Raw genomic sequence first — 25,339 nt, 5'->3', positions numbered from 1 at the left:
CAGGTAACATCCTTACACATTTATCTCTATATTGAGAGACTATTTCTGAAAGATTCCTTGAAGAGAAATTTCTAAGGCAAAGAATATGGTTATTTAAAATTCTGATACATAGTGCTAAGCACTCTAAAATACTGTACCAATTGACAATCCAGTCTATAATTTATTAAAATGCTGTTTCCTGTTTATCCTCTAGGCCCATGATGGCAAACCTTTTTATAAAAACCGCCCACTTTTGCAGTGCTGGTCAACCTGGACCCTCCTGCCCACTAGTGGGCAGTCCAGCTTTCATGATGGGCCAGTGGTGGAGCCATTTGGTTGCTCCACTATGCCCACCATGAAAGCTGGAACACCCACTAGTGGGCGGGAGGGTCCAGGTTGACCAGCACTGCAAAAGTGGGCAGTTTTTATAAAAAGGTTCACCATCACGGCTCTAGGCTGAGTTTCTCATAGTGAGGTAAAGAATTGTAAGTGGTAACAGTACAGAGGAATATAGCCACTGGGATTGAGAACCAGCAGCCTTAGATGGTCATTCATTTGATTTGCCACATCCAGAAGTATAATATTTTAATTACCCTGCTTAAGCATCACTTAATTCCAGTTCTCTGGTATACTGGTTGAGGTCTCTTCAATGTCAGAGCAGAAAAATGTTGCTTTCTGGTAAAATAAGAAAATTACAGATTATAGTAGAGACTTGTATTAACTTTAATTTTTATTGGAACAGAAATGATAAGTATTTAGAGAAATACATAACCGTGCTATTGTTGTGTAAGAATGGTTTCCATTTGTTATTAATAAAAAGGAGTCATTTCCTACATCTTTTAATCACCTAAGAATTGAAAAATCATCTTATTGGTGATGGCTGCTAGAAATTTTAGCTTAGTTGATATATGTTATTTGGGAAGAAGTGTGTTAATATGTCCTTATTAATACCTATTCAGCCTACAGAAATCTGATCATACATCTCTTAACAAGTGTTTCTAGGAGGAATTGGTTTCTTTTATCTGTCTGATAGAGGAGTTGGGTGTTGGGAGACTAATAAAGGTGATGGGAAACTTACATTTGGTGGTATTAATAATTATTCCCCTTAACTTATGTAGAAAAAATTTATACTCACCTTGAACATTGGTAGTTTTGGTGCTATAAATTTTTTATTTATTAGACTTGAGTGATTTTATTTTTCTTAAGCACAATGGAAATACAAAATTAGAAAGGAAAATGGTATTGGCATAGTTGATTTAGTAAGCATTTTATACTTTAGGTGTCTTTATTAATAAAGGTCGTCTTTAAATTATCTCTCTAGTATCCTTTTGAAAGAGCAGAAAAATTTAATCGAGGCATCAGGAAACTTGGAATAACCCCAGAAGGACAAAGTTACCTCGATCAGTTCAGGCAACTCATCAGTCAAATTGGTAATTTATTATTTATTTATTTATTTTTACAGAGAGAGAGAGAGAGATTCAGAGAGAGGGATAGATAGGGACAGACAGACAGGAACGGAGAGAGATGAGAAGCATTAATCATTAGTTTTTCGTTGCGACACCTTAGTTGTTCATTGATTGCTTTCTCATATGTGCCTTGACCATGAGGCTACAGCACACCGAGTAACCCCTTGCTCAAGCCAGCGACCCTGGGTCCAAGCTGGTGAGCTTTGCTCAAACCAGATGAGCCCGCGCTCAAGCTGGCAACCTTGGGGTCTCGAACCTGGGTCCTCTGCATCCCAGTCCGACGCTCCATCTACTGCACCACCGCCTGGTCAGGCACAAATTGGTAAATTATCAAAGTGTTGGTAATAAATAAAGAACAAATCCCAAGAATCTTATCTCATAAATACCTTACACGAATAACTTAGTATGTGTCTGAGTTCAGCTTTATTCCACTAGAGTAACTTTCTTTGCTTACCAAAAGTTTTTCAAGTATAATTAGACCAGGGGTCCCCAAACTTTTTACACAGGGGGCCAAATCACTGTTCCTCAGACCATTGGAGGGCCGGACTATAAAAAAACTATGAACAAATCCCTATGCACACTGCACATATCTTATTTTAAAGTAAAAAAAACTAAAGGGAACAAATACAGTATTTAAAATAAAGAACAAGTAAATTTAAATCAACAAACTGACCAGTATTTCAATGGGAACTATGGGCCTGCTTTCGGCTAATGAGATGGTCAATGTGCTCCTCTCACTGACCACCAATGAAAAAGTTGTCCCTTCCGGAAGTGTGGCGGGGGCCAGATAAATGGCCTCAGGCGGCCGGCTGCATGCGGCCTGCAGGCTGTAGTTTGGGGACCCCTGGATTAGACTGTGCAGAAATAATCGATAGACTGTAGCCTAGTATGTTAAATAATTTTTTTTCAATTAAATTAAAAATATATTTAATAACTAATTTGTCTGACAGACCATACATATGGATGTACATAAGTATGTACATTTTAAGTGCACATATATGTAAGTTTTATTTTTATGGAGCAAGAACTGAAATACAAACAGCAGGATCTTTTGGTTCTAAGGAGTGGACACCTTGTAATTGACTAACTGTAGTCTTGATTATAGTTCAGAATTATTTGTATAAATACCTGATATTTTTTTTTGTATGTGGTTTTTAAGGTAATGCTATGGGCTACATACGAATGATAAGATCTGGTGGCCTTCATTGTAGCAGCAATGCCATTAGGTATGGATGCAAACATCATTTTTGCCTTGTATATTCCATTAAAAAAATGTATGTCAATTAGACCTATTGGTTAGTGGGCACATAATGCAATATACAGATCATGTATCATATAGAATTATACACTTGAAACCTATATTATCTTATTAACCAGTGTCACCCCAATAAATTTAACTTAAAAAATCTGTTGTAAGATTGTAGAGGGTTTTTCTCTTGTTGATATATTTTGATATAAAATGTGGAAGAAAACCATTAATGCTAGTAGTTAAAATATTTTCTTAAGATTTTAGACTATAGCAGACTTGAAAATCTTTATTTTTCTCAAGGTAATAAGTAATTTATTACTACAGTTTAAGAATGGTTCTAAGGATTATATGATTTGAAGGATTAAAATTTGATTATTCCTATATAAAATTCAATTTTGGGACTAAAATGGTGATATTTATAATTAACTGAAATGCAAAGTTCTTTTCAAATATATAGTTGAAAATTTAGAGTCCTACCATACCACTTTTATATATTTCATTTGTACATATTTACCTTGCTTTAATAAATTACTTCCCAAATTCTTATGTAGATTTGTGCCTGATCTTGAAGATATTATAAATTTTGAAGAACTAGTAAAAGAAGAAGGTCTTGCAGAAGAAACATTAAAAGCAGCAAGGTAATCTAATTTTAGAATAATATAAATTTGGAGATTTATAAAGTATATGTTTATATAAAGCAAAAAGATAATACAAGAGTAATATAAACTTATGCCACCTTTTTTACAAGCTATGGTTTTAGTTTATGAAATATAATTTTTTTAGAGTATATAGTATTATTAGATTTTTCCAACTTCACTAAAAAGGAATCTTTTAGGACATGCTATTTAATATAGTAGCCACTAGCCACATGAGGCTCTTGAACACCTGAAATGTAGCCGAGTACAGATTGAAATGTGCTAGAGTGTAAAGTACATCACTATTTTGGGGGATATGGTATAAAATAAATGCCAAATATCTCCCTAGGATAAGTTTTTGTACTTGTTTCTTTTTTTTTGAGAGACAGAGAGACAGAGAGAGGGACAGATAAGAAGGGAGAGAGATGAGAAGCATCAATTCTTCATTGTAGCACCTTAGTTATTCATTGATTGCTTTCTCTTATGTGTCTTGACTAGGGCGCTTCAGCTAAGCCAGTGACCCCCTGCTCAAGCCAGCAATCTTGGGCTCAAGCCAGTGAGTTTGGGCTTCAAGCCAGCGACCCCACGCTCAAGCTGGTGAGCTCATGCTCAAGCTGGCGACCTCAGGGGTTTCAAATCTGGGTTTTCTGTGTCCCAGTCTGATGCTCTATCCACTGTGCCACCGCCTGGTTGGGCTTCCTTTTTCCTTTTTTTTTTATATTTCTGTTGGCTAACACTGTTCTAGAATACCAGTCCTTCGTTTTGTGTAACCCAGAGCAGGACTGTCCAGTACAGTAGCCACTACCATGTGTGACTGTTGAACACTTGAAATAGGGCTAATGGGCCTGGGGAACTGAATTTTAAAATATATTTTATTTAAATTTAAATAGCTAATGGTTAGTCTTATTGGACTTTGTAGATCTGTAAATGAATCAATGGTGATTTTGGAACACAACTTAAAAGTGAGAGAGACATGCAGAATTAAATACTTTTGAAAACTAAGTTTTATTATTAATAATTATGACAATTTATTGAGTTATGAAAGAGTACCCTTAGACCAAGTGGAGACAGTTTGAAATCATAAATAATAATGATAGAAATGGATTATAATACATTGAATAAAATACATTAATACATTGAATAAAAAAAGCCAAGAGTCATAGTGATAATAAGAAAGATTGGAGGAGCAGAGGAAATAGTCCTTTTTACAGAGGAATTCTAGCTAGTAAATATAGAAAGGATGAGAAAATTTAGGCAGAAAAATCACCGTTTTGCAGTCACCACTGTAATACTTGAAATTAGACAAAAATCATCAATTCTAAAATATTTTTGGAGAAGAGAGTATTTCAAAAATTATCCCATAAATTGCTTATTAATAACAAATAGGGAAACCGCCTTTATAGTGAATTGATTCCTATATTTTACCTTAACCAAGTAGTCAAACTTAGCATCACCAGTACCAAGACAAACTGACCTTGTGTGGCCTCCTTTTTTTTTTGATGTGCTACTCCTTTTTTTTTTTTTTTTACAGGGACAGAGAGAGAGAGAGAGATAGGGACAGACAGGAACGGAGAGAGGTGAGAAGTATCAATCAGTTTCTCATTGTGACACCTTAGTTGTTCATTGATTGCTTTCTCATATGTGCCTTGACCACGGGCCTTCAGCAGACCAAGTGACCCCTTGCTCGAGCCAGCGACCTTGGGTCCAAGCTGGTAAGCTCTTTGCTCAAACCAGATGAGCCTGCGCTCAAGCTGGCAACCTTGGGGTTTCGAACCTGGGTCCTCCGCATCCCAGTCCCACGCTCTATCCACTGCACCACTGGCTGTGTGGCCTCTTTTTTTTTTTTTTTTTTTTTCTCCTTTTTTTACACAGAGACAGAGTCAGAGAGAGGGACAGACAGACAGGAACGGAGAGAGATGAGAAGCATCAATCATTAGTTTTTTGTTGTGACACCTTAGTTAGTTCATTGATTGCTTTCTCATATGTGCCTTGACTGTGGGCCTTCAGCAGACGGAGTGACCCCTTTCTTGAGTCAGCGACCTTGGGTCCAAGCTGGTGAGCTTTGCTCAAACCAGATGAGCCCGTACTCAAGCTGGTGACTCCGGGGTCTCGAACCTGGGTCCTCCACATCCCAGTCCGACGCTCTAGCCACTGTGCCACCGCCTGGTCCCGCTGTGTGGCCTCTTGATGCAATGTAATTGCAAGTGTCTATGTTGTATTCTTGCCAGAAATGTTTATTCTGAATTTATTATGAAGAAACCATTTGAGACATCCAGAATGTTGGGCATTCTACCAAACACTTGGCCTTGACTTTTAAACAGTGTCACATGTCATGAAAGACAAAAAAGGCAAGGAGATTTCTAGATTAGGAGACTAAAGAAACTGGACCACCAAATGCAGTAGGTGATGGTCATTCATATCCTAGATAAGGGAAAAACAGCGATGAAAGAAGGATGTTTAAGGGATAATTGGGGAAATTTGAACTCATATATTACTGTATTTTATTTTGGGTGTAATATGTATTATGGCTTTGTAGGAAAATGTCTTGGTTCTTAATAGATTCATACAAAAGTGTTTATGTGCTAAGTGACATGAGGTTTGCAACTTTTAAATGTTTCAGGAAAAAAGAAAAATTGTTGACAAAATGTTAAATGGTGGACTAGCTGAAAGGTATACAGGTGTTCATCATACTATTTTTAAATGTTTTGATAGGCTTAGAATTTTTAAAATAAAAAAATATACTGGAAAAGGACACATTTGCCCTTTTGTGAGAATAAGGTCCCAACACAGAAGATTTGCTCTGAAATACCCTGTAGATAGCTTACTTCTTTCTCAGATTAAAGAAGCTATGAACAGTTAATAAGCTATTGGAAGTCACATGCCTTGACATGATTAAAAGAATTTGTGGCTTGTATATCAAAGAAGAAAATTAAACCATTTTTATCTATTATTAAATGATGTCATTCATTTCAAAATTGATGACCTTTAAAAAATACTTTCAAATAGTTCAGTGAGGTCAGAGTGGGATATTGTCTTTTAAGATCTCCAGATTTGTGCAGGGGAATCAAGTGAAGGAAGTTCATGGCAGGTGAAGTCAAGGACTGGTGGGTTGTAATATAATGAGTTGATGATCTGGATGGAGGGTGAACACTTCCAGAATGATGAGAACTGGAGTGGGTTTCAAAGTCTGAGACAGATTAATGTAGGGCAGTAGGTAAAAGGTTAGTAGATGCCCACTTGCAGGAGGAAGTAGTTAGGGAGTTGGATATCCTTTGATTAAGTGAGTCTCAAAGGAGAGATTTCTGCTGTCTAGTGGTGGGGAAGTAATACTTTGAAAGTGGTAGTGGCTACACATGAGGGATGCAGGAGAAAAAGCAGCTGATGTTTCTGAAGGTTGAACAGATTCTAAGTTCTTGAAAAAGAACAAGGTTTCAGTTGAGGTATGGTGTAGAGAAGAAGCAAGAGTGAAAGATGAAAGGTGAAGAGGAGTCTTAAGTGGAATGCTGTGCTACAGGCTCTGTGGGAAGAAGAAATACAAAACTCACAATATTGTTTTAAGGGCCAACATGCCCTGCATACTCTATTTTAGGGACAAAGTATAAATAAACAATAATGATCAGCTTCTGTCAGTAAGAAAATGAATTCATTTGGAACTCCAAGAAAACTTACTTAGAAAAGTTTTACAATATTTTGTATTTTTTTTTTTTTTTTTTTTTTTGCATTTTTCTGAAGCTGGAAACAGGGAGAGACAGTCAGACAGACTCCCGCATGCGCCTGACCGGGATCCACCCGGCATGCCCACCATGGGGCGACGCTCTGCCCACCAGGGGGCGATGCTCTGCCCATCCTGGGCGTCGCCATGTTGCGACCAGAGCCACTCTAGCGCCTGGGGCAGAGGCCACAGAGCCATCCCCAGCGCCCGGGCCATCTTTGCTCCAATGGAGCCTTGGCTGCGGGAGGGGAAGAGAGAGACAGAGAGGAAGGCGCGGCGGAGGGGTGGAGAAGCAAATGGACGCTTCTCCTATGTGCCCTGGCCGGGAATCGAACCCGGGTCCTCCGCACGCTAGGCCGACGCTCTACCGCTGAGCCAACCGGCCAGGGCACAATATTTTGTATTTTTGCTTGCTCTCATCTAAGCTGATGAGAGATGGATTTAAAAACCATACCTTTTTTTCAGAAAGGAACTGAGTAAAGAGTTTTTTGCATTTTAGGCATTTGGATTCAGTCCTCAGTGATCACACACGAAATTCTGCCGAGGGAACAGAGTATTTCAAAATGCTTGTAGATGTTTTTGCGCCAGAATTTCGAAGGCCAAAGAATATACATCTCCGAAATTTCTATATCATTGTTCCCCCTCTGGTGAGTATTTTTAGTATCCAAAATCAATTTTAAAAAGTATTAATAAATAGATCCAGTTTTCTTTGCAGCAGGGAGTACATACAAACTGTATTACTGTGTTTCTGGTTGTAGATAAAACTAAATGTGATCTTAGTGAATGTGGCCTAAAAATTTACTTATTAGCTATGCAAAATGAGTCTTCTTTATAGTTAAGATAGATTCTGACTTGTTAATAACTGTCAGAGAAACCTAGTTGTGATTTAAATTACTTGAGTGTACACCATTACATATATATCATTTTGGGGTTGAATTCTACCATGATCATTTTAAGTGGTTAATGTAGATTAACTTCATGTTACAACGTGAAGTTATTTTTAACACATCTCTTAAAATCATTGTGCTAGAGGACAACTTCTTTCTATTAAGTAGAAAATACTAACATCTAGACTATATTTTTAGTGCTTCCTCATTATAGTATGTAGGGTGTTCTGCTCTCATTCTATAGTTTCCAACTAATAGCTCATCACCCAGAATTGCATTATAAAAACAATTGTTATGGTAGGGAAAATGAATTTAATAGAGTAGAGAAGTCTATATTAGCAATAAGAATTATTTTTCCTTAAATATTTCTATATAAAACTGCTTTTTAAATGGCTAGGTCTGAAATCTAAGTGTATCTCTGAGCAGATGTAGCTTTTGATTAATCTAACTTTGGTTAAGAGTAATAACTGTCATATTGCTGCCTGAATAACACATCTTCTTACATATTATTGTAGCCATTGAAAGGAGTTGATAGTCTATTGACAGCTTTTCTCTCCATGAATTTTTTTTTCTACTTTTTAAATATACTTATTGTTAGTGAATGCTGTATCACAATAATTATGTCATAATTATGATGTAGCAAACTGTCCACATTCATCTGAGAAGCATTATCTTTTCGTCTTAAGTTAGTGTCAAACAGGAGGTGAGTCTGTCTTAGTTATACTTTTATGACCGTGAAATTACCTAAGGGTGAGTTCAAACTATATATTTTTTAATTCAAAGAGGAAGTATACTCCAGCTGTAGTAACAGCAGTGGGTACTTTTGTGAGTGTGCAGGGCAGTGGTCAGAATGCTGGTAGTAGTGGGACAGCACCGTGGATTAAGAGCACTGCGAAGTACGGGACTCTTCCTGTGCTTGCGCTTATGACGAAGTCCAGAAAAAAGACAAGCGGATGAGATAGCAAAAATAACTGTCCACAAATATGTGATTGCCAAGTAAGTTTTATATGCAGTACAACTGAAACTTGATATTTTGTTCCCAGTGTAAGCTATTGTAGTACTTATCACCTTATCATAAGTTTTAAACAGGTCTCTCTTTACCTCTTTAGAGCTGTGCTGCCATATGTAGCCACAGTGGCTACTTAAATTAATTAAAATTTTGTAAAATGAAAAATCTAGTACCGTAGTTTTATTAGCCACATTTCAAGTGCATTTGTCCTGCTGGCTGGCTAGTGGCTCCCTGTATTGGACCATGCAGCTATATACCTGGCTGTCCTTGCTCAGACTGCTGTTGGGGAGCATGAACTCCCTGACGGTATTCAGTTTTTGATCATAATTAATATAGTAAGCATCGATAAGGCTTTGTTGAAGAAATGATTAGAGAAGGTATTGGAGGAGCTGAATTTTAGGAAAGCACTTTTTTAGGGCATTTATCTAAATGACTGCTAATCCTTTTTAACCAAGACGATGTGAGTAGTATTTTAGGATGAATTGGGTGGCAGAACTAAGGACTGCCATGCTTAAGAGCACTTATGCTTCGAAGTAAGGCAGCCCACTTTTCTGAATCCAGCTTCCACTTAGAGTATGAGTTTGGACTAGTTACCAAACCTTTCAGCCTCAGAGTCCTCGTTTAAAATGTGCGCAGTGTTGTATGGCAACTCTATAAAGGCACCGTGCTTGGGGTAAGTAATGATTGAGGGGGGCAGGCTCCTATTTAAAGGACTTGGAATAAAGAGCCACTAAGAGAAATACTTGTACAGATTGTGACTTCTCCAAGAGGCTCTTTAGATGAGACAAATGTTTGAAATCAAAAGGATAGGAACCTAGAAGAGAATCCTATTCATAATTTTTGAAATTCCGTTTTAGGAACTAAGATCTGAAGATTTTTTTAGCACAGTTGTTTCTCTAATTTGTTCTTATATCTTTTTAGACCCTCAACTTTGTAGAGCATTCCATTAGTTGCAAGGAGAAATTGAATAAAAAAAATAAAATTGGAGCTGCTTTTACTGATGATGGCTTTGCCATGGGTAAGCTTAATGGAATTGTTTCCCCATTAGTTTTATGTTCCCCTTACAATGAATTTTTAGAGAGATTTGCTTAAAAATAGGTCTGTGGTTGTTTTTTGTTTGCTTGTTTGTTTTTTGTTTTTTTTTTTGTTTTTTTTTGTATTTTTCTGAAGTGAGAAGCAGGGAGGCAGACAGACTCCCGCATGTGTCCGACCGGGATCTACCTGGCATGCCCACCAGGAGGTGATGCTCTGCCCATCTGGAGCATTGCTCCATTGCAACTGGAGCCATTCTAGTGCATGAGGTGGAGGCCATGGAGCCATCCTCAGTGCCCGGGCCAACTTTGCTCCAGTGGAGCCTTGGCTGCAGGAGGGGAAGAGAGAGATAGAGAGAAAGGAGAAGGGGGGAAGGATGGAGAAGCAGATGGGCACTTTTCCTGTGTGCCCTGGCTGGAAATCAAACCCGGGACATCCACATGCCGGGCTGACACTCTACCACTGAGCCAACTGGCCAGGGTGGTCTGTGTTTTCTTTATAGATTTATTTTTCACAAGCAGTGTCTACTGTTTATTTTTAGCTAGGTCATCTGATTGATACTTGTTTTTTGTAATTTGTAACTGTCACTCATGCCCCCTTGGTATTGGTAAGTGTGGTTGGACCTAACAGTTAGGCTTTGACAGTTTTAGCACCTTGTGTTTAGTTTTCCTAGTTTCCCGGTGGCCTCCTTGCTGTTGAGTTAGCAGTGGACCTTTCTCCCACCCTACAGCCATATGTTATCTCCAGATGGTTTGCATAGCCATGCCATTTCTTTTTCTTTTTGCTTGACTTTTCATTCTTTATACTTTCACATCCTTTTTTTTTTTTAAGGAGGAATTAAGCTGCATTGCTAGACCTATGTGTTATGCTGTCAAATGTAATTTAAAAGAGAATTAATTGGAAATGGTTAGCTTAATGTTACAAGTTATATGGTGGAGTAGAACACAACTTCTAAACTCGTTGCATTTTGCTTTGGTTTTGCTAATGACTACAGGTGTGGCGTACATTCTAAAACTTTTGGATCAATACCAGGAATTTGACTCACTTCACTGGTTCCAATCTGTTAGAGAGAAGTACCTGAAAGAGATAAGAGCAGTTGCTAAGCAACAGACTGTGCAGTCAGCTGGTCAAGATGAAAAACTACTACAAACCATGAATCTTACTCAGAAGCGACTGGATGTCTATCTACAGGTCAGAAGAGAGTAATAGTGAAATCTGCTTTGACATTTTGATATCCATTACTTTTTGATATCTGAAAAAAACAAAACATAAATCATATGAAAGCCCCTGTTTTAATAAGTGAGATAAATAGAGGTAATTAGAATGTATTTTATTTCATGGAGAGAAGAAGAGGTGTGGGAGAGAGAAAGAAACATCAATCTCTTCCTATATGAGTCCTGACTGGGGATTGAACTGGCAGCCTCTGAGCATTGGGATGACACTCTAACCAACTGAGCTGTCCAGCCAGGGCATAGAATGTATTTTAAAATGAATGGTATTTGGGGCCCTGGCCAGTTGGCTCAGCAGGAGAGCGTCGGCCCGGCATGTGGAAGTTCTGGGTTCGATTCCCAGCCAGGGCACACAGGAGAAGCGCCCATCTTCTTCGCCACCTTTCCCCCTCTCCTTCCTCTATCTCTGCCTTCCCCTCCTGCAACCAAGGCTCTATTGGAGCAAAGTTGGCCCGGGCACTAAGGATGGCTCCGTAGCCACCACCTCAGGCACTAGAATGGCTTCTGCCAAAATGGAGCAGTGCCCCAGATGAGCAGAGCATCGCCCCCTGGTGGGCATGCTGGGTGGATCCGGGTCAGGCGTATGCGAGAGTCTGTCTGACTGCTTCCTGCTTCTAACTTTGGAAAAATACCAAAATAATAATAATAAATAAATAAATAAATAAATGAAAATGAATGGTATTTGGAAGCTATTTGACTCAGATCTTAACAATGGATGGATTACTTAGTTTAGGTTCTGTATTTATGATTTCCACTGGAGCTTTATAGAAATAATAAAAAAGACATTAAACAAAATTTTGATATTTTGCTATAATAAATATTTCCAGCTTTTATTTACAAATTTTTTTTATTTACTTAGGAGTTTGAATTGCTCTATTTCTCACTGAGCAGTGCAAGGATTTTCTTCAGAGCTGACAAGACTGCGGCTGAAGAAAACCAAGAAAAGAAAGAGAAGGAAGGTCAGTGAATGATTTACATTTGGAAAGATTAATAGTAGATACTAATCTCCCATTTTATCTGGTCAGACTTCCAGCTTCCTTTTCCTTTTAAAAAATAAAATATAGACTGGAAATATCTTTTAAAAAACTAAAGCCTACGTGGATCACTAATGCAACTGAAAAGTGACACAGTATATGCATTTCATTCTCTTAAATAGAATTAAAAAGCTTAGTGCTATTTCTTTCATCCCTCTCCCTATATCATATGAGGAGGAACACTAATTGTTCTGAAGTCAGAGCTGCTGATGACTAGACATTGACTGAAAGAGATGGGACAGGTGGCTAAGCAGGTATAAAATAGTAGGGGCCATTTAGTGACATAGGAGCAGCTTCCTGCTCTCCTCCGCAGCCAGGCCCTGGGAAGCCAGCGCGTCACAGCCGGAACACCCCATAGTCACATCAGTGAACTTGAGTCATTTAGGAAAGGGCTCTGTCCACTGTATGCCATGCAGGACAGTGGGAAAGTATATATTTTGATGTTTAGGAACATTGCTCAGTGTGGCAAACCTAAGGCCGCTGCCTTCCCCTGTCCCCATGATACATCTCCCTCAGATTTGAGCTTTAGGAGCAGCTGTCTTCCTGAGGAAGGGCTGTGTCCTTTTTTCCGTCGTGGAAATTCTGTACCTTAGGTTTCCTCTTTGCTTGGAAGCTCAAAACTAGTTATGGCAACGGGAGTGAAAGTTTTCATGTTTGCTTTTCCTTTTTTCCTTGTATTTCATAAAACTTAAAACTTGTATTTCATAAAATAAGATTTTTTTTTGTTTTTTTTTATAAAATAAGATTTTTATTCATCTTATTGAGAGGTGAGTTAATTGGATACACCACTTATATCAATAATCTTATCCCATAAATTAAATATTCCCTATTGGTAAGGAGCATATGCAGGCATTGTTGGAATCTAGACTGAGTAAATAATAATTGTGTGCTTGAAAAATCATTTCAGGCTGTTACCTGGCAGATACTTAGTATTTATTATATAAAAAAATGTATATATTATGTTTTGGTTCATTTTCAAGGCAAGATAATGTTCAGCAAAGCCATTTGGGAGAATTTAGTCAGTGTAATCTAAATTAGGAGGCAGCTCAGTTATTGCATAGGTCCCGCTGAGGCTTTTCACGATACCAGAGCCTGGTCTCCAGTCCTTAATGTACCGGAAGGCCGAAAGCCTCAACACAAACCATGCCATTCAGTCTGAGTGGAACACCTGGCTTTGGACTTGGTCTCTGGTTGGCGTACATCACTCATGCCTGGATCGTTCTTCTGTTTTAGGACTCTATTTTAGCTAAAGATTGCTCAGGGTTAAGTCAGAGTTGCTGAATGTATTAGTCAAATAATTCTTCTCTGTTAAAGAAATGTGCATGTGACATTTTGCACAAAAAGCCAGGAATTTGTTTTATCACAATCATAATAGAAAGTTGCTTTTAAAAATAAACTATATATATAAGTGGAAAGTGTTTCTTTTTAGACAGTTTTCATGTGCACTTGCAGCTGTCTCTCTCTCAGTAGAGCCTACACTGTACTGGTGACTTCTTGCCCTGACTGCAGGGAGGTTGCCTTCAAACGTGTATCGTGAACCACCCCCAACAGTGTTCTCATCTCTCACAAATCTACATTCCCTTTAAGAACCAGCCAAAACACTACATTTGCAATATTTAGTTTAGATTTCTTTTTAATTAAGATAATCTAGTTATAATTTGATATTAGAGAAATATTTGGTAGATACATTTTCTTAATTTGAAATTTAGCGATATAGCTCTTCTCAATTTTTATTTAGTCCTCAATTCATTTTTTTTTTTTTTTCATTTTTCCGAAGCTGGAAACGGGGAGGCAGTCAGACAGACTCCTGCATGCGCCCAACCGGGATCCACCCGGCATGCCCACCAGAAGGCAATGCTCTGCCCATCTGGGGCGTCGCTCTGTTGCATCCAGAGCCATTCTAGCATCTGAGGCAGAGGCCACAGAGCCATCCTCAGCGCCCGGGCCATCTTTGCTCCAATGGAGCCTTGGCTGCAGGAGGGGAAGAGAGAGACAGAGAGGAAGGAGAGGGGGAGGGGTGGGGAAGCAGATGGGCGCTTCTCCTGTGTGCCCTGGCCGGGAATCAAACCCAGGACTCCTGCACACCAGGCCGACGCTCGCTGAGTCAACCGGCCAGGGCTCAATTCATTTTTTATATGAACATAAGTATGTCCATTTTTATTTTGACTTGTGCTTCCAGAAGAGACTAAAACAAGCAATGGAGACCTGTCCGACAGCACTGTGTCTGCAGACCGTGTCATCAAATGATAGTGATGGTATGCAGTCCCCTGTGAATTCATCAGAAGGTGTCGTTACCATTGCCAGTGATGTGGATGTTAGTAAGCTCCTGAGAAGAATTTCCTGGCCACATCTCTGGGGAGTATTTAGCTGTTGGAACTCTTTTAGGCAGTGCTCTGAAGATAAGTCCTTTCTCCTTCCAAAGGCTCTACTTTTCAAAGCTTAAGAATTAAGATTGTAAAGCTGAATTTTTTCCTGGACTTTATGCTAGAAGATATGCCTAGGAAGTGAAGGTATAAAAGGGCCAATTCAAATTCCTAAACTGCCACCCGAGATCTTTTGTCATCTACATGAATGTTTATAATTTATATCTGCATGGGTCTTTGATCCATTTGTCCAGTCATTGGAAATTCAAAGCATATACTATGTACAGCCAGTAAGTGTTTAAACAGAAGGAATTGAGCCTGAAATTTATCAATATTCCTATAAAAGGAATATATGAAGATGGTTTCGATGTTAGAGACGAGACGGAAGTGTGTTATGTACCCTCTATGTGCAGTATAAACTGACCCATTGTTAGTTTCATGTGACTTATGGAGCTGCTGTCTTTGGTAAGGCATTTTATAACTTGTTTACATTGCTTTGAGAATATTTAACCTCTAACAACTACTTTAAATTTAAGATTTACGTAAATTACACAAGATGAGAGAAAATTCAGATAAAGCCATAGAGTCCTGCTTAAAGCTTCATTTTGGTTGAAGGCACTATGTATGATATCAGTGAAAATTGAATGAATTCTTATTTTTACATCTAAACTCAGGTTTCTTCTTCATTAGGTTGAACTGAAATCTTGGTGATGGTTTGGGCAGACTTTTTCTTGAAACAAAGTATAATCTAAGACATCAGATTAAGCACTGTGCAGGCTTTTAAAAAATTACCACTGTGATAATAAAGTTCTAAAATAAGTCATTCACTGCTTTAAGAAGGGATAGAAAGATTTTGAGTAAATCTAGCTCTCAGCAGGCTATTAGATTTATTTTTGTAAGCTTGTGTCAGTTAATAGTTAAATGGTTAATCATGGCCTGTAATCTTTTGAGTATAACGCAATGATACCTTTACAATGAAAGGAAGTTTAAAACTTTACATGTAATATTAACATCATTTTGGAAAACATGTGATTTTCCATTGCATTTGCCTATTAAGCATTTCTTCTAACATTGTTGCTTAATTACCAGCTTTTGGAACGGTGTGCAGTGCCCTGTCTGTACTCATTGGCTAGTCAGGTTCATTTTCCCTGCCAAAGATAAATCCTTTTACTATTAAAAAATCAGAAGAAACAATAGGTAGGGGAAATTTTTTCTTAAATTTAAACATGATTTACCAAATATGGACAATGAATGGATTAAAAGCATTTAATATTTGTAATTCATTCCAACTGTAGAAATGGCCCTAAAGCATGCTGCATAATTAATAATTTATACTTTCATTAATGTAAATGTTTATATTAATAATCTTACATTGGAATCTATCAAATTTGTCACCATTTTGTAGCAAAGTGTTGCTTTTCTGTTTTTCTTTAACTTCCCTAAAATCATCTCCTTTAAAAGGGAAAGAAAATGTAATTAGAAGAGAATCAGTTGTCTTTATCTGATTTCCTTATCCGCACACACGTATCAGTTATTGCTCGCCACTAGATAGAGGTCACATGTTGACTGTTTGGATACCTACATTTAAGAAAGTAATGTTATATTATTTTGCCATTAGTTCAAAATAATGTCACTGCAATCTGGATAAATGACAGTAAGTTCACATATTTGAAATAAAATCTCATTAAAGTGCTGAGTAACAGGGCCTGAGTGTTTCACAGTTGGATGATGGCTTTCCTTGCTAACATATTAATGTTAATATTTTCATTTTATTCAGACATACTGTAACTTAAAATTAGTGTGAGCATTTGTTGTAAACTCACAGAAAACCTAATAATGTTCAAATTCTCAGGAATTAAGTACTAACCATAACATTGTCAGTTCTAATTAAATTTTGTAAAAATGGGAAGTTTGTTACTTGAGTGGGGCCTCCCCTATCCTCAATTCTACTAGAATACACTATGTAAAATAAAACATTAATAAATAAAATGGGAAGCGCTTCTTTTAAGTTTTTTTTTCAATGTTTATTCTGTTTATTTTAGAGAGGAAGGGACAGAGACAGGAAAATCAATCTGTTCCTGTATGTGCCCTGACCAGGGATTGAACCAGCAACGTCTGCATTTCGAGGCAATGCTCTAATCAACTGAGCTATTCAGCTAGGAAAATGATATAATTTCAGAAATGTACTTACCCTGGATGTTTATGTACAAATTAAATATCTTAAAACAGTATTTACCATTAACCTTTTGGAATCCCCTTTAATAAAGTATATGGAATCTTTAAAAAAAAATACTTGCAAGCACATAGGCAAGGAATTTCAAGTGTAAGATTGGTATTGGCTCCTATCCATGCATCCAAATGAAGAATGTTTTCTTTCTTTTGTATCTATTTGATCTATTGCTTGCTATTTTCATATAAAATAACCTACATGATCAATTTAAAATCCTAATCCTGTCAAGGAATCATTAGTTTAATGTTAGAAGTAACTGTAGTGCCATTTGCAAACATGAGTCAAACTGAAACAAAAATAGTGAGTGCCTTTTAAATATTATGCTGGAGACAAGATTTGAGCCTTTGAAATAACAACAGAAATTGTTCATGGTAAAGTCTGATGGTCCTCTTCGGAAGTAGTCTATTTTTGAGATTGTGGAAGAGAGAATATCAGCACATACACGGTCATGTTTCTCTTTCATGCTGGGTTGGCTAGGTGTTAAAAGATAGACTTTGTTAACTAATTTAAACAATTTTAGCTCTTTTTTTCAGCTAAAGTTGCAGTAGTTTCAGACAGTTTTCCTTAAGGAAGTTTGAATGCTACAATTTAAAAAACAAAGGTTTTTAGATGTCAGGAATAGTTTTAACAGTTGTCAAATATTTCAGTTAAAGAATCCAGAATAAGGGGAAATCTGCAGAGATTAAGTGTAGGCAGAGATGGTGATGGCCAAGTCAGGTTAGTTTATACAGAGTTGTTACATATAATATATAAATAGTCTGTATGGGCAAATTTATGGATATTGTCTTCTATTTTATTATACTAGTTTGGCTTTGACCACCTCCTTTACTTGATAGCTCCAGCTGTTCCCATTAGTGGAGACATACTCAGGAGAGTAGATGAAATGTATCTTCCAATCAGTATAGAACTGATGTCATAACTCTGGGGTCATCTTCATTCTGTAACATGTAAGATCTGTGTGCAGTGGAACATGCTATAGTAATGCTAACATCAGTAGAGGGAAGAAAAGTTAATACGTATTTTTATACCCAGAAGTGTACCTATCAGATTTTTTAAACTCAATTATTGTTTATTTTTTAATTAATTTTAATGGGGTGACATTGATAAATCAGGATACATATATTCAGAGAAAACATCTCTAGGTTATTCTGACATTTGATTATGCTGCATTCCCATCACCCAAAGTCCAGTTGTCTTCTGTCACCTTCTAACTGGTTTTCTTTGTGCCCCTCCCCTCCCCCAACCCTTTTCCTCTCCTCCCCCACACCCTGTAACCCCCACACTCTTGTCCATGTCTCTGAGTCTCATTTTTATGTCCCACCTCTGTATGGAATCACACAGTTCTTAGTTTTTTCTGATTTACTTATTTCTCTCAGTATAATGTTATCAAGGTCCATCCATGTTGTCAGTGATCCAATATCATCATTTCTTATGGCTGAGTAGTATTCCATAGTATATATGTACCAAAGCTTTTTAATCCACTGTCCACTGACAGACACTTGGGCTGTTTCCAGATCTTCGCTATTGTGAACAATGCTGCCATAAACATGGGGGTGCATTTCTTCTTTTCAAACAGTGCTATGGTGTTCTTGGGGTATATTCCTAAAAGTGGGATAGTTGGGTTAAAAGGCAATTCGAATTTTAATTTCTTGAGGAATCTCCATAATGTTTTCCATAGTGGCTGCACCAGTCTGCATTCCCACCAGCAGTGCAGGAGGGTTCCCTTTTCTCCACATCCTCGCCAGCACTTATTCTGTGTTGTTTTGTTGATGAGCGCCATTCTGACCAGTGTGAGGTGATACCTCATTGTGGTTTTAATTTGCATTTCACTAATGATTAGTGATGTTGAGCATTTTTTCATATGCCTATTGGCCATCTGTATGTCCTCTTTGGAGAAGTGTCTATTCATTTCTTTCGCCCATTTTTTGATTGGATTGTTTGTCTTCCTGGTATTGAGTTTTACAAGTTCTTTATAAATTTTGGTTATTAACCCCTTATCAGACATATTGTCAAATATATTCTCCCATTGTGTAGTTTGTCTTTATATTCTGTTCTTATTGTCTTTAGCTGTGCAGAAGCTTTTTAGTTTGATATAGTCCCATTTGTTCATCCTGTCTTTTATTTCACTTGCCTGTGGAGATAAATCAGCAAATATATTGCTGCGAGAGATGTCAGAGAGTTTACTGCCTATATTTTCTTCTAAGATACTTATAGTTTCACGGTTTACATTTAAGTCTTTTATTCATTTTGAGTTTATTTCTGTAAATGGTGTAAGTTGGTGGTCTAATTTCATTTTTTTGCAGGTAGCTGTCCCATTTTCCCAACACCATTTATTAAAGAGGCTGTCTTTACTCCATTGTATGCTCTTACCTCCTTTGTCAAATATCAGTTGTCCATAGAGCTGTGGGTTTATTTCTGAGTTCTCTGTTCTGTTCCATTGATCTATATGCCTGTTCTTATGCCAGTACCAGGCTGTTTTGAGTACAATCGCTTTGTAGTATAACTTGATATCCGAAAGTGTGATACCTCCCACTTTATTCTTCCTTTTCAAGATTGTTGAGGCTATTTGTGTTCTCTTTTGGTTCCGTATAAATTTTTGGAATATGTGTTCTATATCTTTGAAGTAAGTCATTGGTATTTTAATCGGTATTGCATTGAATTTATAGATTGCTTTGGGTAATATAGACATTCAGATGATCTTTATTCTTCCTAAGCATGAGCACGGTATATGCTTCCACTTGTTTGTATCTTCCCTGAATTCTTTTATCAGTGTTTTATAATTTTCCGAGTACAAGTCTTTAATCTCCCTGGTTAAATTTTAGGTACTTTATTTTTTTTGGTTGCAATGGTAAAGGGGATTGCTTCCTTAATTTCTCTTTCTGACAGTTCATTGTTAGTGCATAAAAATGCCTGTGATTTCTGAGTATTAATTTTATATCCTGCCACTTTGCTGAATTCATTTATCAGGTCTAGTAGTTTTTTGACGGAGACTTTAGGGTTTTCTATATACAATATCATATCATCTGCAAATAATGATAGTTTTACTTCTTTTCCAATTTGTATGCCTTTTATTTCTTTTCCTTTCCTGATTGCTGTGGCTAGGACTTCCAGAACTATGTTGAATAAGAGTGGTAAAAGGGGGCACCCCTGCCTTGTTCCTGATCTTAAGGGGATTGCTTTTAATTTTTGCCCATTCAGTATGATGTTTGCTGTGGGTTTGTCATAGATGGCCTTTATCATGTTGAGGTATGTTCCCTATATTCCCACTTTTGATCATGAATGGATGCTGGATTTTATCAAATACTTTTTCTGCATCTATTGAAATTATCATGTGGTTTTTCCTCCTTCTTTTTGTTTATGTGATGAATCACATTGATTGATTTGCGAATATTGTACCAGCCTTGCTTGCCTCCCAGGAATAAATCCCACTTGATCATGGTGTATGATTATTTTCATATATTTTTGGATCCGGTTTGCTAATATTTTGTTGAGGATTCTAGCATCTAAATTCATCAGGGATATTGGCCTATAATTTTCTTTCTTTGTGTTGTCTTTGCCTGGTTTTGGAATCAGAATTATGCTCACCTCATTAAAGGAGATTGGAAGTCTTCCTTCCTCTTGAATTTTTTGAAATAGCTTGAGAAGGATAGGAGTTAGTTCTTCTTTGAATATTTGGTAGAATTCACTTGTGAAGCCATCAGGCCCAGGACTTTTCTTTTTTGGGAGTTTTTTGATAACTGTTTCTATCTCATTTGTTGTAATCGGTCTGTTTAGGTTTTATGATTCTTCCAGATTAATTTTTGGAAGATTATATGTTTCAAGGAATTTGTCCATTTCATCTAGGTTGTCTAGTTTTTTGGCGTACAGTTCTTCATAGTATTTTCTTACAATATTTTGTATTTCTGTTGTGTCAGCTGTTATTTCTCCACTCTCATTTCTAATTTTATTTATTTGAGTCCTCTTTTTTTCTTGGTGAGTCTGTTAAAGGTTTATCAATCTTGTTTACCTTTTCAAAGAACCAGCTCCTAGTTTCATTGATCCTTTGTATTGTTTCTTTAGCCTCTATGTCATTTATTTCTGCTCTGATCTTTATTATTTCCTTCCTTCTACTAGCTCTTGGCTTTACTTGCTGTTCTTTTTCTAGTTCTTTAGATGTAGGGTCAAATTGTTTATTTGAGCTTTTTCTAGCTTCTTGAGGTATTCCTGTAATGCTATGAACTTCCCTCTCAGGACTGCTTTTGCTGTGTCCCATAAATTTTGAGTTGATATATACTCGTTATCGTTTGTTTCTAGGAATTTTTAAATTTCTTCTTTGATCTCATTGTTAACCCATTCGTTATTTAAAAACATGCTATTTAGTTTCCAAGTATTTGAGTATTTTTCAGTTTTTCTATTGTGGTTGATTTCTAGTTTCATGCCATTGTGATCAGAGAAAGTGCTTGGTATGATTTCCGTCTTCTTAAATTTGTTGAGGCCACTTTTGTGCCCTAACATGTGGTCTATCCTAGAGAATGTACCATGAGCTCTTGAAAAGAATGTACAGTCTACTGCTTTAGGATGAAAGGTTCTGAAGATATCTATTAAATCGAGTTGATATAGTATGTCCTTTAAGTCAGCTGTTTCTTTGTTAATTTTCTTTCTTGATGATCTATCTAGTGATGTTAGTGGGGTATTGAAATCCCCTACTATTATAGTATTGCTGTTGATCTCACCCTTTAAATCCATCAAAATCTGCTTTATATATTTAGGTGCTCCTATATTATGTGCATAGATATTTATAACAGTTATATCTTCTTGTTGGATTGCTCCCTTTATCATTATGTAGTGACCTTCTTTATTTCTTACTATAGTCTTTGTTTTAAAGTCCATTTTGTCTGATATAAGTATTGCTACCTCAGTTTTTTTTTCATTTCCATTTGCGTGAAATATTTTTTTTCCATCCTTTTATCTTCAGTCTATGTGCATCTTTTGTTTTAAGGTGTCTGTTGTAGACAGCATATGTATGGGTCCTGTTTTCTTATCCACGCAGCTACCGTATGTCTTTTGATCGGATCATTTAATCCATTTACATTTAAAGTTATTATTGATATATAATTATTTATTGCCATTTTATTCTTTAAAACTGTATATTCCTCTTTTGCTATATTCTTTTTCTCCTTTGATCTGTTTACAACAGGCCCCTAAGCATTTCTTGCAGCCTTGGTTTGGTTGTAGTGAATTCCTTGAGGTTTTTTTTTTTGTCTGGAAAGCTTTTTATTTCTTGTTCAACTTTAAACGATAGCCTTGCTGGATAAAGTAGTCTTGGTTATAGGCTCTTGTTTTGCATTACTTTGCGTATTTCTTGCCATTCTCTTCTGGCCTCAAGTGTTTCTGTTGAGAAGTTGAAGTCATTCTTATGGGGGCTCCTTTGTAGGTGATAGTCTTTTTTTCTCTAGCAGCTTTTAATATTTTTTCTATCACTTAGCTTTGGTATTTTAATTATGAGGTGTCTTGGTGTAGATTTCTTTGGGTTTCTCTTTAATGGAGTTCTCTGTGCTTCTTGAACTTGTGAGATGTTTTCCTGCCTTAATTGAGGGAAGTTTTCAGCTATGATATGTTTAAACAAAGTTTATCCCTTGTTCTTTCTCTTCTTCAGGAACCCCTATGATGCGCATGTTATTTCTCTTCATGTTTTCACAGAGCTCTCTTAGAGTTTCCTCAGGCTATTTCAGTCTGTTCTTTTTTCTGCTGTTTCCGTGCTTTTATTTATCTTGTCCTCTAACTTGCTGATTCGATTCTCAGCTTCATTTATCCTGCTTTTAATTCCTTCCATTGTGTTCTTCATTTCTGATATTGTATTTGTCATTTCTGACTGATTCTTTTTTATTATTTCAATGTCCTTTTTTATATTTGGTATCTCTTTATTTAGGTGTTCGTAATGACCATTTATTGTTGTTCTAATATCTTTGAGCATCCTAACAATCATTATTTTAAACTCTGCATCTGGTAATTTGATTATATCTGACTCATTCAGGTCCTTTTCTGGGGATTTCTCTTGATTTATTTGTGTTGCATTTCTCTGCCTTCTCATTTTGTCTATGTAAAAGAAGGTTTTTGGCCACTGGAGTCCACTGGGTGTGGCCTCTGTGTTCCCTAGGTATGGTCTGTCTGCAGGCCCTCCACCCCCTCAGCTGTTCCTGCCTAGGGCGTTCGGGTATGGGCGTTGCTGGTGCCTGCTCACTGGGGCTGTTGCTGTGGTTTCCACCTCTCCTTCATGGGAGTGGCTGTGATCACGTGCTCGGTTGGCCTTGGCCTTCGCCCCACCCCCGCAGGTGTCGTTTTGCTGGGCCCTGAGGGCAGGGGTGAGCACCTTCACTCAGCTGCGGGTCTCCGCCTGCTTCCGGGCTTTGCCCCGCCCTTGCAGGAGGAGCTTGCTCCTGGGAATGCTGCAAGCCTTGGCTCCACAGGCCGGGTGGGACTGTGTACCCAAGCTCAGTAGTGCGACTCCGCCTGTTCTGGGCTTTTGGCTCCACACCCGCGGGAGGAGCCGGCTCCCAAGTCAAGTGACAAGCATAGGTTCTGCTGGCGAGGCAGGGCTGTTCTTCTGCGCTCTTGCTGAAGTGCAGGTCTCCACCCCTTCTGGGGCTCCTGCCCTACCCCTGCAGGCTGGATTGCAGGCAGCCCGCAGCTGGGCTTGACCGCTTTTGCACGCCCCTTCCTCCTCAGCCGGGCAATACTGAGCTCACACCTGGGCCTCATGGTGGCCAGCTGGCTTCCGCCTTTGCCAGCAGATCTGCACTTCCATGTCCCGCCGCTGCCTGTCCTTGGGAAAGCCCTCAGCCGTGTGGGTGGGGGCGCTGCAGCTCAGACCCTAAGACTCAGTACTGTAGTCCTGGAAGCTCCCTCCGTCTAAGTGACTCTGCTCTGAGTGCTGTGGGAGAGTTTGTTTGGCTGGTGTCCTGCTTCCCTTTGCTGGTATTGCCGTTTCCAGGGGAAATATTCACTTCAGATCTGGGGAATGACTCGTCCCAGAGGTTAGGGTGGCTCTCTCTCAAAATGCTTCTCCCTGTGCCTCCTAGATTACACTCTCTTCCTGCTACTCTGATCCTCTTTTCTCTCCCTGTCCCCCAGAGCCCCAGGTAAGTGGTTGTGAGAGAGGTGTTCTGTCGGTCCCTTTAAGAAGAATCCTGGGTCTGAGAAATCAGTCTTTCTCACAAACAGTATCTCATCTTGTTTCCAGCTAAATACTGTCCATACACCTCTTCTAGGCTCTGGGGCTGCAGGCTGGAGCTTTGTTTCTGGGACTCAGGACCCTCCCCTCTCTGCTAAACTCACTTCCTGCCACACGTCTTTCTGGGCTTCCATTCGCTCCGGGGAGCTGGGCAGCCCTCTCCACATTTCCGCTTTTCCTACCAGTCTCAGTGTGGCTTCTTCAGTGTTCCTTGGTTGAAGAGGCCTTTTAATTTAGTCTAAAGTTGGTTTTTCCAGATGATGGTTCTTAAAATTAGTTTATAATCCACTTTGGTTCTGGGAGGTGGAAGTTGGTACGTCGCCTACTCCATCGCCATCTTGTCTCTTAAACTCAATTATTTTTAATGAAAAATGAAACCAGAAACAGTTCATCCCTTACTCCTACCCACCCTTGCCACTACCAATCTATGAGTTTCTATTTTTACTTTTTTTAGATTCCACATATATCATATGGTATTTGTCTTTCTCTAATTTCACCTAGCGTAATATATCCTCTAGGTCCATCCATGCTGTTGGAAATACCAAGACTTTATTTTTGTGTCAGAAGAACATTCCATTGTGTAGGTATACCAGTTTCTCTGATATTCATGCATTGACGGACACTTATGCTGTGAATAATGCTGCAGTGAACATGGGGGTGCAGATACCTTCTTCAGCACTTTTTTTTCCAGATATGTACCCAGAAGTGGAATTTGCTGGATTATGTGGTAGCTCTATTTTTATTTTGAGGCACCACCATAGTATTTTTTATAGTGGCTGCACCAATTTCCATTCCAACAGTGTACTTTTTTCCTAGATTCTCAGCAACACTTATTTTTTGTCTCTTGGAGGATGGCTATTCTCACAGATGTACAATGAGGTCCTGATTTGCATTTCCCTCTTGACTAATGATGTAGAACATTTTTTCATGTACCCTTGTCCATTTTTAGTCAGGTTGTTTTGCTATCAAGTTGTATGCGTTTTTTTCTAATTTGTATTTATTTTTAGTGACAGACAGAGGGACAGCAAGAGACAGGAAGGGAGAGATGAGAAGCATCAATTCTTCACTGCACTTTAGCTGTTTATTGATTGCTTTCTCATATGGCCTTGACCGGGGGATGGGGGGGCTTCAGCAGACTGAGTGACCCCTTGCTCAAACCAGATGAGCCACACTCAAGCCTGTGACCTCAGGGTTTCGAACCTGAGTCCTCCACATTCCAGACCAACGCTCTATCCACTGCGCCGCCACCACCATCACCTGGTCAGGCAAGTTGTATGATTTATGTGTTTTGAGTGATCGCCTCT

General features: G+C 38.2%; 1 protein-coding gene across 1 annotated transcript in view; it reads left to right on the top strand.

Annotated features, from left to right (window-relative positions):
• WASHC4 (WASH complex subunit 4) overlaps positions 1 to 16,591 on the top strand; it is a 64,567-nt gene extending 47,976 nt beyond the window's left edge. The window contains exons 26-33 of the mRNA XM_066356127.1: positions 1,301 to 1,409; positions 2,605 to 2,671; positions 3,246 to 3,332; positions 7,541 to 7,688; positions 9,859 to 9,955; positions 10,964 to 11,160; positions 12,058 to 12,157; positions 14,412 to 16,591. Coding sequence (XP_066212224.1) covers positions 1,301 to 1,409; positions 2,605 to 2,671; positions 3,246 to 3,332; positions 7,541 to 7,688; positions 9,859 to 9,955; positions 10,964 to 11,160; positions 12,058 to 12,157; positions 14,412 to 14,479 — 873 coding nt within the window. The 3' untranslated portion in view covers positions 14,480 to 16,591. The remainder of the gene's footprint in view (positions 1 to 1,300; positions 1,410 to 2,604; positions 2,672 to 3,245; positions 3,333 to 7,540; positions 7,689 to 9,858; positions 9,956 to 10,963; positions 11,161 to 12,057; positions 12,158 to 14,411) is intronic.
• The last annotated feature ends 8,748 nt before the right edge of the window (positions 16,592 to 25,339 follow it).

The sequence above is a fragment of the Saccopteryx leptura genome, chromosome 1 (genome assembly GCF_036850995.1).
Source record: "Saccopteryx leptura isolate mSacLep1 chromosome 1, mSacLep1_pri_phased_curated, whole genome shotgun sequence".
Taxonomy (NCBI): Eukaryota; Metazoa; Chordata; class Mammalia; order Chiroptera; family Emballonuridae; genus Saccopteryx; species Saccopteryx leptura.
This window is presented reverse-complemented; position numbering and strand designations above follow the sequence as displayed.